Consider the following 14,528-nt stretch of genomic DNA (forward strand, 5'->3'; position numbering starts at 1 on the left):
GAATATGGTATCATCTTATCTGTCTCTGTCTTTCTCACACACACAACACTTACAACACTCATTCACACTGAAGGAAAATTAATTCTGATTTTTTGTTGGAGAACTGTGATAATATTTATATCGAGACAAGAACCTAACTAGTTTTCAAACCGTGCTCTGAATACCATACGGGAAAGAAATCTAACAAAGGCTATGTTCCTTCAGCCTAATCATTTTTTCAATCAAAAGTATTCTTATCTAGTTGACTTACATTTCTAGAGAAAATTTCCATGTAAAATTTCATTTGAAGAATTGTAAGAAATGAGTTTTAAAACACACAGATTATGTAACCCTATTTTTCTAGTGCTAGTCATTTAACAAATGCTTATTGGGAACCATGTTCCAGGCTAATGTTGCAAACAGATTAGGGAATAAAAGAGAAAATTCCTATCCTTCTGAAAATTAATTTTCAAGGACAGTGAGACACACAAAATACAACAGACATAATATGCAAAGTATACAGTATTCGTTAAGCAATAGGAAAAAAGAGTTAAAATATAGTAAGATAAAGAGAATCAGGAGTACTGGGGGAAGAGAGAGAGGCCAGGTTAAAACACTAAATAAGAAGGCCAGGTTAAAACACTAAATAGAAGGTCAGGTAGGCCTGATAGGATAAAGTGAATTCTGAATAGACTTAAAGGGGTTATAAAGATGTTAGCCAAACAGATCTCTGAGTAATAATTTCAAGCAGAGAGAAAAGCAAGAGCAAAATACTGAGGTAAGAATGCAACTGATGTCCATAAGGAACAGAAAATAGGTCAATGTGACTGGGCCAGAGTGAGGAAGGAGTTTATTGGTAGAAAATAAAGTAAAAGAGATAATGTGGCAAAGAGCAGATCCTATGAATTAACAAATGCCATTTTGAATACTAGGTGTAGGCAAAGGAATAAAAAACTCTGATAATTTTAAAATAGCAGGTTTAAAGTAGTTTTTGAACATGATGGGTTTAAGATAACATTTCCATATGCAAGTGAAATGCTGAGTGGGGAACTGGATACAGTCTAGTTTCATTGTGAGATATGGACTAGAGATAAAGGTATACCCAAGTTATGTGTGACCTGAAGCTTACATAATTTTAGGACATATCTTTGGGAGCTAAAATTTAAAATTATGACTATAAAATTAGGAAATAAGTTTGTGAAAGTGAGGAATCATAAATATTGTTTCATTAGTTCATAGTTGCTATGGTCTTAATGTTTTTGGCTCCTTTCAAATTCATGCACTGAAAATATAATTTAATTCCATGTTGGGAGATGGGCCTTTTGAGAGGTGCTTGGGTCATAAGGTCTCTGCTCTTATAAATGAATAATACTGATATAAAATGTGCTTGTGGGAGTGGGTTCTCTCCTTTCTTCTGCCATGTGGGACACAGTGTAGGTCTGTTCTTCTTGCCCTCTACCATTATGCCATGTGAGGATATGTAAGAAAGGCCTCATTAGATGTTGAAAATGTCTTGGACTTTTCAACCTCCAGAACTATGATAAATAACTATGTGTTCTTTATAAACTAGTATCTGGGGTATTGTTACAGCAGCACAAAACAGTCTAAAACAATGGTAAACCTCTCACTAGAAACATAAATTTTGCAGATGTCAGCATATAAAAGTCAAGGGATTAAATGAAGAGAGAAAAGACCTTAGAGGAGGTCTCAAGTACCCATACCTGTAGCACTCCAACACAAACCACATAGAGATAAGAAGAAGTAATAATGAAAAACTCTGGTAACAAGTAACAAGACATGGTGAGGGAGGAAAGTCATGAATGTGCAGTATTCTAAAAACCTCAAGAAGGTACATCAAATTGGTGGAAGTAATATACTGTGAGAATGTTTCTAGACTAAGTAACATGTTGATTGAAAAAACAAAACTAGAAGTAGCAGTGTGGTCATCTCTAATGCCCTTGGCAAACAGTTTTGGTGGAATGGTGGAAGCAAATAACGAATGAGTGGATTTTAAAAATGAGAATACGGAAATTGGTAAACATTAGAGACTATAGTTTTGCCACAAAAAGACTAAAAGAGCTGGGTAGTAGCACATGCCTGTAATCCCAGCGGCTCAGGAGGCTGAGGCAGGAGGATCCCAGATTCAAAGCCAGCTTCAGCAACAGCAAAGCACTAAGCAACTCAGTGGAACCCTGTCTCTAAATAAAATACAAAATAGGGTTGGAGATGTGGCTCAGTGGTCAAGTGCCCCCGAGTTCAAGCCCCAGTACCACAAACAAACAAACAACAACAAAAAAACAGACCCAAAAGAAATAAGATATTAGTGCTGGGGAAAGTGAGATTAGAATAAATTTTATTTAAGGAGAGAGAAAAGGGGCTGGGGATATAGCTTAGTTGGTAAAGTGCTTGCCTTGCATGATGAACAAGGCCTTGGATTCAATCCCCAGCACCACCAAAAAAAAAAAAAAAAAAAAAAGAAAAGAAAAGAAAGAAAGAAAAAACATTTTCATGCTGATTGACAGATGAAAGAAAGAAAAGGTAGAACTATTCGAAGGAACCTTGAGTAAAGGCAAAAAAAGAAGATTTAATGTATAACTGAAATGAATGATTTTAGAAGCAGGCAAGATTTACCAATGGTAATAGACAAAAAGGTGTAAAATGTGGGTATAGATGCCGTTTCATTACATATTTGTTGGTGTCTGTGAAACTTCTCTTTTGATCTCTCTTTTTTTTTTTTTTCCAGTGAAGTAGGTCATTAGTTGGGAAAGAGAAAGAAACAAGAGTTACTGGGAGACTATAGGAAGGACAATTATTAGATGGCACCAATATCTGCATCCCATCCTGTCACATCTTATATATTGGTGGAACACACAACTTGTGTCTAAAAACACAAGGCAAAAAGAGATATCATTACTGTGTTTAAGTTATGTTAAACAGCAAAGGTGTTAAGAAAGACTACTGTGATGAGCTTCAATATAAAAGACTCTATCCTGCTAACATACAATTTAGAGAGCTTCTCTGGTGGCCTTGCAAGAAGCAAATTGCCAACCTGTAATACTGGATGGCCTTTGGAATCTTAGTGCTACCTCTTGCCAACAGCCAGTAAAAACGAGGAAGATTAGTCCCTAGTCAAGTCTTTAGGTAAGAATGCAACTGAGCAGACACTTTGAATGCAGCCATGTGAGACCAAGAGCAGAGGAGTTAAGACTGCCTGGCTCAAGTAGTGCTTAGACTCCTAACCTACAGAAACCATGGGAGAATAAATGTTTTTATTAAGCCCTTAAATTTGAGGTAATTTGTTATACGACAACAGATAACTGATGCAGGGTTGAGATGAGAAATTGTATAATTGTCACCCGGGTAATTGGTTTACAATTATCTGATAGAATTAAGAGTCCATTTGAGAACTGTCATCATGAATTTAAAGTGTAATCAGTCCGTTTTAATTTTGTTTTTCTGCAACCATAGCAAGGGAACATACAGAATATAAAATCCTATTTTCATGTGTCTTGTACATTTGGATAAGTATTTCATATAGTTTCAAATTTGTTATTAAATAAATGTCTATACAGCACATATTCTAAGATCATTCTTCTTCTTCTTCTTCTTTTTTCCTGTTCTGGAAATTTGGGAAATATTCTAGGAGTGCCAACAACCAGAAACCTCAAGTTAACACTGGAATTCCACTTTTGACACCAATGATTTAGAAAATCATTGTATGGAATGTTAATAAAATGTCTAACTAATTTAGAACCAATAGATTAGAACTGACAAATGCTAATGATTCTATTTTTAAGTTTTTTGAAAGTTTAGACATGTTGCTTTATAAAGAATTCAAATCTATTTGCTCTATACTTCATATTTAAAATTCCATATATAAAATTTTTCAAACTTGCACCTAATAATATGAAAAACATAAAAAGAAAATGAGTTGTAAAATAATTAGCACTACCTACTAATTTTTTTCAATAGAAAAGTTAAAAATATTACATTGCTAAGCTACAAGCAACTTTGTACTCAGTATAAAATAATTATATAAAAAATTAAGCTAAAGAAGATACACTTTTATTGGAAAAATATTTCAGAGCTATAAATATAGCCTATACTAATACTAAAATGATTCTAAAGATAAAATTCATTTCCAATAAGCTATTTGTTATATTTATATTAAAAGAATAATCTTTTTTGTTATTACTTTAAGCATAACCTAACACTTATATGGTGTCTGTAACTTTCTCAGCACTGTTCTAAGAATAGTTAATTAATTCTTTAATTCTTAAGTCAACATTATAAAATGGTATTATTTGAATTTCACTGATTGGAAAACTGAGGCTCAAGGTTACTCAGTAAGTAAGTAGCAGAACAAGTACTGGATCATAGGCAATTTGGCTCTAGTCCTGACTTTTAACTATTATTTTATAAGGCTACTCTCATGATAGTCTTTCAATTTTCTAGGTGTACTTAGGGTCTGATGTGAGAAAATATGTTAAGTCGGCTTAGGGTAAGAAAGTAAAATTCTGTATGACCCGAACAAGTAATAGTTTTTACAAGGAAAGAAAAGGTTTTTAAATGTTAGGTCTGCAGATCAAACTTATTCTTTTTGTGCTTTTAATTTTTGGATTTTCTGAATATTTGTAGTCCATTAGTTCTTTTTAACACACTAATTTGTAATATACACTATTTACTCAGGAATAAAACTCAATCATAATTCATTTAGCTAATATTAATTAAAAAAACACAAATGATAGTTTTCCAACTGTATTTCATACAGGTTTATAGTAATTCACCTGGAAAATTATTTTATCTATTTTTCATAGAAGTGGGTATCATATTAGTTATAACACATAATTTTCAATCTAAAACAAATCTCTGCCAGTTATAAACTAGTGACATATTTGATAAATTGCTGGGAAAAAGAAAACTTAAAACTGTTATGAAATTTACTTTCTTATATGTTGAAAAGTCTTATTTTAGTTATAGAAAGTTTAAGATTATTATGTTCTATCCTATCTTAGTTACACTTACAGATAACACCAATATAGTGCAGGTAAATTAATTAAGACTGTAGAGAATAATTATAAATTACCAAAACCATAAAGTTTGATAATAACTACAATTCTTTCAATGAATTAAGTTTGTTTTATTCTTCTCTTAACCTTGCTTCAAGTTATTCAATGGATATTATATTTCTTTTGTATAAAAAGAGAAGAAAACTGTCTAAATAACATATATAATGGAGTACAGTAGACAGAATATAAACTTACACATGATTTATTATTTTATAAGTAAAATGTTAGTTTTGTTTCACATTATTGTAATAAAATTTCTTTCTTGTGGTTGCAAAAGTATTAGAATCAATAAGTGAGCAAAATAATTCCAAAAGCCACATATTAGCTAATATGCAAGAGCCACATTTAGTATATGTAGCAAATATACTTCAGAGTTAATAATTTGTTAGTTATCTAATAGAAAATATATTAAAAAGACAAGCTTTTGTTTAACATTCCAATAATCCCATGAGGTCTTATATTAGTTTAAAAAAGTGAAAATAATAAATAAATAACATTTCTCATCTAAATGAAACTCAACTCAGACAAAATGAAAATGTTTTTAATCATTTTAATAAATATATTATCCAACATTTACATTTTTGAAGAATAACCTACAAAAAGTATCAAAACAATCATCAAATCAAAATAATAAAATATATTTCTTGTTGAAAAGCTTGCCACTCTAGTAAAGTGTTTATGATTTCTTAAATACTAAGAAAATACCAATTTCCGAGTTGCTAAACAGTACTAAAATTATCATAAATACCAATGTTTAGTTACTTTTATATGGCTAGAAATGCTTTTTGTCAATATTATTTACATAGTAAGGCATGTGTCAAATAAAAACAAAATTGCATTCACTTTTAAAGGTATACCTTTGCTCAATTTATGCATTTTTACATATATGATTATGCTTAATTTACATATCAAAAACCCTAGGATGGTAAATTAATGGAGATTAAGACCCCAACTCAATAAATAATCCTCAGAACTTCATAAAATAATTACAGTTTTAAGGGAAAAATAATAAGTTCTAGTACTACCCTCTAAATATATTTCTTTGTTAACTGAAATTAAAAATGCATATAATTTTTTGAGATCATTGATATTTCTTTCGTAGGTTATTTGGTATCTGATCATGGTGCAAATATGTGAATGAACGAATAAATCCTTAACCCACCATTATCTTTTTCTCCAGTTTGCAGGCAATCACCCGTGAAAAGTATGGTGTAGATGACAGGATGATACTGTACCTGATTAGCTCTGGAGGTGGTCATGGGATCAGATGGAGAGGACTTGGTGGTAGTTGGGGAAGATGGCAATGTCTGGGAACAAAGCAGTTCAGGAGCAAATCAACCTTTATAAGCCTTAAACTGATCATTAAATAAAACGAAATAAAATAAAATGTAATATAACGAGAACAAAATCCTATAAACAAAGTTTTCTCCTATTCATTCAAATTTAATGGAATTTAAGATCAATTGAGTAACTAATGCGTGTAAATATGCATGCATAAGCATGTAAAAATAAATTCATGACTTGAAATCATGATGGTGACTGATAAAAATTCACATGAGTACTAAAGATATCCTGACCATATTCATGAATAGTAGTTTTATTTTTCCCCCTCTTGTTTTCTTGGGGGAAAAGAGATGTCAAAGAAAAATTTAAGAAGTTCAATGATTAAAACTGAGTCATTTTCCTATCAATGAATACAGTCGGAGATTTGAAGAAGTGGTGAAATGAAGTTTACTTTGGCATAAAAGTATCCACCTACTTAATATGCTGAACATCACCAACAAGTTGATTCCACATGAATTTAGGGATCCATACATAAAAGCAATTAAATTTGTAGTTCTGAGTTCTTAATATCACATTATCTTCTAAAATTTTAATTTTTAATAAATTTAGAGCCCGTCTGAAAATGTAAACATTAACCTCATATTAATAAGCAGGTAACTAATAGCATTCTAAAAATTACCAAAAATATTTTAAAATTTCTGCTGAACAATAAATTTGATAGATGAAGGGTATAATATATTGTAGCATCATTAACCTGTGTGGAAAATAATCATCACAATATTAGGAATCATATTTATTCCTCATTTCTAAACATATATTCATGTTATATAAAATGTTTTAGGGTATTTTAAAGACTTCTCATATCTAATAGAGTAAACTGAAGTATATAAAATGTTAGCACTTTTCTTTTAAAAAATGTGTTGCATGTTCACTTAACAAAATAACATTGCTTAAGTAGTATCTTCAATAAATAATAGTTCTTAATAGGCAAAATGAGATAGGTTTTTACAGTATAGATATGATTCTATATGGGAATTATGTTTTACCTTGATATATATCCATCAAAATTACTCAGAGATGAGCAAAAGCATAACTTTAAAGTTTCTGCAGTATGATTATTTGAAATCAATTTTTTTTCATATAAGATTTTAAAAATTCTAACTTGAGTAGAATAAAACAGTAAAGAATAAAAAATATATAAATTCACAGGCTTCTGATTAACTCACTGACTTACAGAAAAAGACAGGATTGGTTCTAACATCAGATCATCTTATGCAGTCTTAAAGAATTCCTCAAAATATTTCTGATTCTTCTTAAGATAAAACCTAAGATAACTTGCTGAAAACTAGATCTACTAGTGAGAAACCAAGATTTTTTTCAAATCATACAAAAAAAAAAGAAAGAAAATGACCTAAATTCAAAGGTTAAACTTCATAAAATATTAAAAAGCTTCAAAACTTTTATTTTCTATTTTTCACTCTTTGTAATTAATTTTTGCTATTTCTCCAGAGACTTCATTGTCAGTCATCAAAAATTTCCCTGATGCTTTCTTTTCCATGCAATACTCTGCTGGGGCATATGCTACTACATAGTTGATGAATTGAATAGTAATGTCTTATTTTCCCACCCCTGGTTTACCTGTTATTATAGTATTCTGGGGGAAATTAACATACACTTAAAAATGCATTCTGTATGTTATGGTTTAGATATTCATTGCCCCCCAAATACACATGTGTTAGACAATACAAGAGCATTCAGAGGTGAAATGACTGAGTTAAGGCAATCTTAACCTAATCAGTGCATTAATACACTGAGTGGGATTGACTGGGTGGTAATTCTAGGGAGGTAGAGTATGTCTAGAGGAGGTAGGTCCCTGGGGGCATGACTTTAGGGTATATATTTTGTCCCCGGGTGAACTGACTGCTCTCTCCCTGCTTCCTGGTGGCCAGGTTCTAAGCAGTTTTCCTCCACCACATTCTGCCACCATGATGTTCTGCCAGATCTTGGGCCCAAAACAATGGACTGAGACCTCTAAAATCATGAGCCCCCAAATAAACTTTTCCTCCTCTAAATTCATTCTTGTCAGGTTTTCTGGTCACAGCAGTGAAAAAGCTAACTAGAACATATACTTGTCATCTCAGATTAATATTGGGATTGCTGACTAACAGACATTAAATAACCCTAGAGGCAATATTTCCTGATATAGATCAGAATCCAAGCTCATTAACCTACAGAGGCACAAGATTTAAGAGTGCTGGGTTCTCCTATTTCCATCAGGGTAAAATCAATCTGAAGTACTGTAGGTTCACTGTGACATCTCTTGCCTTGTGCCAGATATAGACTTTCAACAAGATCTTTACATACTGCCAAGAACTATGTGTAAAAAGTAGTAAGATCAATTGGCTCAGAATTTGTAGCAACTTAGGTTACAGTGTTGATTTTTTTTTGCCTTTCTTTTTGATTGCCATCTATATGATACATTGAACATGTTTTAATAAGTAACACAACTTATATTCATCAAAACTGTGCTTGATAATTCTGACCCTTTTCCTTCCCCCAAGAATAAAAGCAATAATTTTAAGCTTCTAGAAAATATTATAAATGTTTTCTAAATAACTAGAGGTTTGATTATCAAACATAATTTGATAAGTTTTATTTCAATAATTTAAATAAACAAGTAAAATTATATAAATTTGGGCTTAAAAGGAAACAATTGCTGAAACTGTCTCTAAATATATTTGCTTGGTTTCAATTCCTAAAAGAGTAATGAAGTAAAGACGTGAAAAGTTTTCTAGCAATTATTCATACAGATATTATTAAGCATAAAGAAGTATCCTTCCTTTAGGAATTTGATTTATAATGATAAAGATATTACAGAAAGTTTTCATTTCGGCTGATTCTTTAAATATTAAGAGGAAACATTTTCATAAATAGATAAATGTAAATACATTTAAAAAACCTTTAAATTTAAATTAAAATGCTGTGATAATTGTTCTCAACTATTCAGATAAATGGAACAAAATATCTGTAAGAAATATTCTAGCATACAATGTTTTGTTTCCTAAAATTGTAAGTAAAATGTTTACATCCATTTACTGTGCAAAGTTTAGTGGTTTCAAGTTAAATACCATTTAGTAAATCTTTTGATATATATTAAGGTATATCATGATATATCATAAAGATATAACCAACTATCCATGTAACATCAGTATATTGGCAGATTTATAAGAAATAACATTTACAAAGCACACGTTCTTTTAAAAAATTCTCTAATTTTTTTTTCATTTTCAAATGGTAAATATGAAGGACAAGGGTATTTGTAAAGCAGCATTTTTCCTTCCAAACAAAAAGCATAATATATTTTTTTATTTATATAATGAGTGGCTCCTTAAGAATTCCTTAGACATTGAAGACTAAATTACTTATTACCGAAAAATTTCAAGTATTCTAGAGTAGTGAATCCTTTGAAGTAAAAAAGTGGTTTTTTTAAATCAAGATTTTAATAATGTTTTGTTAAATGTAGATATAACAAAGTTTTGGGGCATAAGAACCAAAATGTTACTTCAAATTATAAGATGAATTACTGTTAATATATGATAGTTTTGCTGGACCGGGGAATAGTACCATAGATAAACTCCATGATAATTATATCTTGTCTTCAAGCAAGGCTATAGTGATATACTGTCAAGAATCTGTAATATTTACAGTGAGAATAGCAATGAACAACTATCCATGTTAGAATTAAGAATCTGTTATTAGCTGAGTAATGTTATTTAAGTAATCAACTCCCCAACCCCTGTTGTGAGTTCTATTAAATAAACCTGTATAATGCTCCCTAAAAGATAAAATACCTAAATATGCAATTGTCGCCTTTACTTCATTATCATTGGTAAATATCCTTCCCTTCCCTTCCAACATCTGAACTAATTCATATTTCTCTTTTGATACCAATATCTTTACTCACAAGTCCCCCTATAATTTGTCCAAATTTTTATCACCAAAGAGACCAATATGCAGAGGTGTCTTCATTTATTCATAAACTTTCAGAGACATTAAAAGGTCTCCTTGGAAAATCAGAAATAATCTAAAGTCTGTAGGATGTCACTCTATCATACATCCATACATCTTCTGATCCTATTCTACCTATTTAATATTATTTTTCTCTAATTACCAACACAAACATTGTACTTCTGCCTAAGCAATTGCCTCAGTATTCTGAAGAAATATATCTTCCTCCCCAAATCCATTTTGAATTACTTACCTAAAATATTTTTTCTTTTATAATTAGGTAATTCCTGCATAATTTTCAAAGTTAGTTAGTCCTTGCTTATTTAGAAGGCTACTAACTGTCACTCTAGCTTACATTTTTTTTCACACTCTTCTGAACTGTGGAGCTTTGTTATATCATACAGTTTTATATTTTGTAAGTTATTTTAATCAGTGATATTTCATAAAGGCAAGCGATATTTCATTCAAGGGCAAGGAGAATTAAATGTATTTTGTAATTTTAGAGATTTAACAAACTCATGATTGAATGAATGAATAATGAAGAAACAAATTAACAATTACTACTTTTGCCAGTTGTTCATGATGAAAGTGACATTCCTCAGACTAAATGAGATTTTTTTTTTATATCTTAATTTGATTTTTTTAAATACAAGAAAACCCTTTTAAGGTCCCTGAGCCTTTTCTTTCCTAATAAACAAAATAATAAAAAAAATTCTGAATTAAGAATTGCGTAGTTCCCAACATCTAACATAGAAAACTGGATTTAAGGCTATTTGTTAGGTTTCATTTTCTACCATAGGAAAGACTTGTGAGATCAGTATGCATTACTTTCTTAAGGAACTCTACTTGTTTGAGAACACATTCAGTTAGTAAGAGAAGGTTTCATTTGGGTAGATTTTATGGTCCACAAAATTTGCTCAGTTACTAACTGTATCTGAATAACATATTTGAGGACATAGTAGTTTATTAAAGTCTATAATAGATGGTACAAAATCATAACTTTTAAAGTTTATTTGTTTAGAACTAAATTTGACTTCTGATTTTAAGTTCAAATTACATATAAATTATTTTTGATAAGCAAAACCTTAAAATTCTGAATCATAAAAAAATCTGACAAATGTAATAACTGAAACATTAATAAAATCCACAATTTCATATTCCACATTAATCTATTTCTACATTGAGGTTCGATGTTTCTTTAGGCTCTAGAATTTTTTAAAACTCTGGTTTTATTCTTTAAATAATCTCACCTAGAATAAAACTAGTAATAAAAGTCTTTAAATAAAGTATTATTAATTTTTATTTGTTTTTGCAGTGCTAGAGAATGTGAATCCAGGACTTCCAATATGCTAGGCAAGCACTCTACCACTAAGCTACATCCTTAACCCAGCAATTATTTTTGGTGGAAATTAAAATTTTCAAAAGTAACATGAATGTGTCAATTTGTTAGGAGAAAGACTATCATTTAACAAGAAATGTTATTATGATTCTATGTATTTAAATTTATGACATATGTAAACATGATATAAAAATGTTTTTTATCTGTTCTATGGAAAAATGCTTTATTTTACAAATAATTATTTTATACTGGCATCATTTTTCAGAAAAAAATCATGATCACTGAAATTAATACATTTGACTTACTATTTAGAGAATGATCTGGTAAAAACTACTATACTGGTAAATTTGATACTTAAAGAGAGAATTCCAAATTTAGAGTATAAATAAACAAGATCTGTAATATTTTGAAAATGTTTTACATCTTCTCTAGATTTTCAAAAAATTTTATCAGTTTTTACATTACAAGGAAAGTGTTTAAGTGTTAAATATATTGTCCTACTAAATTCAGTGTTCTCTTTTGATAAATTATTTTCAATGATACATTATTTCACATACATGATTTGATTACATGAAAATATAAAATAATCAGCCATAATTTTAATTCCATGAATATCAGCAAGGCTCACAAATGAATGCAAATATACAAAAGTAAACCAATCAATATTAATTTAACATATCTTGAATATAAGTAACATTATACAACTGAGGTAAATAAAAGTAAACAAAGACTTTTAAATCTCTAGTTTTCCTAAATCTACACTGACATTGGATATATGGTAGTCTGTAAATCTCATTGCCATAGATGAAGCTGAAATTTTAATAATAGTACATAGACTATCATTTGGTGGTACTGGCTATTTGTTCTTAAAACACAATAAAAACTAATTCCTATTATATCCTGAAAACAATTGCTAATGGTATCATATTTTTCAAACTTCAATTGATATTTTAGTTTTTTAAAAAATCAAGATGTTCAAGTCAATTCCTAAAGGTCTGAATTTTCTCACAGAAGTTACAAAAGAAAAGAAAGAAGTAACAGGCTGGATTAAGGCAGAAAATCAAAAGATTTTGTAAGTTCATAGCCTCAGATGATTTTAACCTAGAGGTCTTTAACTAGATACCACCCAGTTTTAAAATCAACTCATCCTTTGTATGAGTTTTAAAATCAACTATTCTTTGATTCCCCTAGCACAGATAGAATAGACACTGCAAACTAACCAATGGCTGTGAAAAATAAAAAAATAATAATTTTCAATGATATTTACAGCTTAAAATATTTATATGCTGCCATGTATATATTATATAATTTTTCCTTAAAAAGTTAAGAAGGGTATACAAACTGACCCATTTGACAGTGATAGAGTATAATATGAATGATTTTATATGGAATAAGAGTTGTCTACTCATGATTTAAAAATGGAAGGATTTTTTAAAAAATGGTAATTAATAGAAAATTGAATATTACTCTATAATTTAAAAATATATTACCTAATTAGTAATTTTTACATTTATATATTAGTACTATATTTACCTATATACTAATGAAATTATAATAGAATTATAACTGCTTAATTTTTTTCAATTCAGAAACATGAAATTAATAAAATTTTGTGCTGCATCACAATGAAGATAAATTTTCTGTAAGTTAAATAGCTTGGGAATTAATGAAGAATAAGACATTTCTTTTCAAAGCATAGTCTTTTGATAATAAAATTAAGACACAAATTGAGAGGCTATTATAAAAGGGCAAAGGCAGAAACAATAATTATGAACATAGAAGTATCAAACAAACTAGTAGATTTAAAATTTTTTATGGTGGAAAAATCCATCTTATTTAACATTAAATAGTGTCATTTTTCCCCTAAATCATGTCATCCATTAGTCAATCTTAAAAACTCACATTAGATTTTATCCAGTAAAATATTTTTTACAGAAAATCCCATACATTAAAAATCAACATTGGTTCTTGATGACATATATGTAAAAACTACACAAGTTATACAAAACATAATAGCTAATTTATAACAAAGGACTGAATGCTAGGTATACAGATTTACTTATACAAATTTATAAAAATGTCGAACATGACAATTTAATTAACAAAACAGTAATCTATATGGAAAATAACTATATTGAAGACTACAAAATATCCCTAAAAACTGGGTATTGGAAGTTTTGAGAATATAGTTTCAATTTTATACTTTATTTTAAAAGTAATAGAATTTGAATAAATCAATAAGTTAATTTATAAATAATCATATCAATAAAATAAATAATTATAAATCATTATAATATTATAAATTAGTAAAATTTGTGTCTATAAATTTAAAAGCGCAATTACAAAGAGAGACTTGTTCATCAATATAACACTAATAAATTAATAATTAAATCAATATGTAAATGAATCAATCTAAGGAAAAGACCTTGATTAGTCTTTAAGTAACTAAATTTACAACTGTATGTTTCAAATATACTTAAATTAAAAACTTTATATGCTAAGACATTTTAAGGCTTCTTTTGTTAGGAATTCATACTATGCTGCAGATATTTCTCTTTGATTTCCCAACTAAACACTCACTTGTTTGATGCGATCTGGATTAACGGTGGTCTGGGGTTGTAGAATGCTGACTGGTTCAGTCTTGGCCACATTTTGGGGCATTTCTCGAATTTTTTCTGCAATGAATCCATGAACTGCATTCAGTGCTTCAACTGTTCCCTGGATCAAACACACTCGCTCAGTAGTACCTGTAGAAAGAACATTAATTTTCAGCAAACGTTCCTTCTCATTTTGCATTAAAAAAAACTATGAAAAAGGGTGACACTGTAATGCCAATAAAATATTATAAA

At 29.6% G+C, this 14,528-nt stretch overlaps 1 protein-coding gene across 1 annotated transcript in view; it reads right to left on the reverse strand.

The window, feature by feature from the left end:
• Nova1 (NOVA alternative splicing regulator 1) overlaps window positions 1–14,528 on the reverse strand; it is a 132,492-nt gene that overhangs the window by 15,234 nt on the left and 102,730 nt on the right. The window contains exons 3-4 of the mRNA XM_026414185.2: window positions 14,260–14,426; window positions 6,284–6,355 (exon numbers count right to left, since the gene is read on the reverse strand). Of these exons, the coding sequence (XP_026269970.1) occupies window positions 6,284–6,355; window positions 14,260–14,426 (239 nt within the window). The remainder of the gene's footprint in view (window positions 1–6,283; window positions 6,356–14,259; window positions 14,427–14,528) is intronic.

This window comes from Urocitellus parryii, chromosome 6 (genome assembly GCF_045843805.1).
Source record: "Urocitellus parryii isolate mUroPar1 chromosome 6, mUroPar1.hap1, whole genome shotgun sequence".
In the NCBI taxonomy this organism is placed as follows: domain Eukaryota; kingdom Metazoa; phylum Chordata; class Mammalia; order Rodentia; family Sciuridae; genus Urocitellus; species Urocitellus parryii.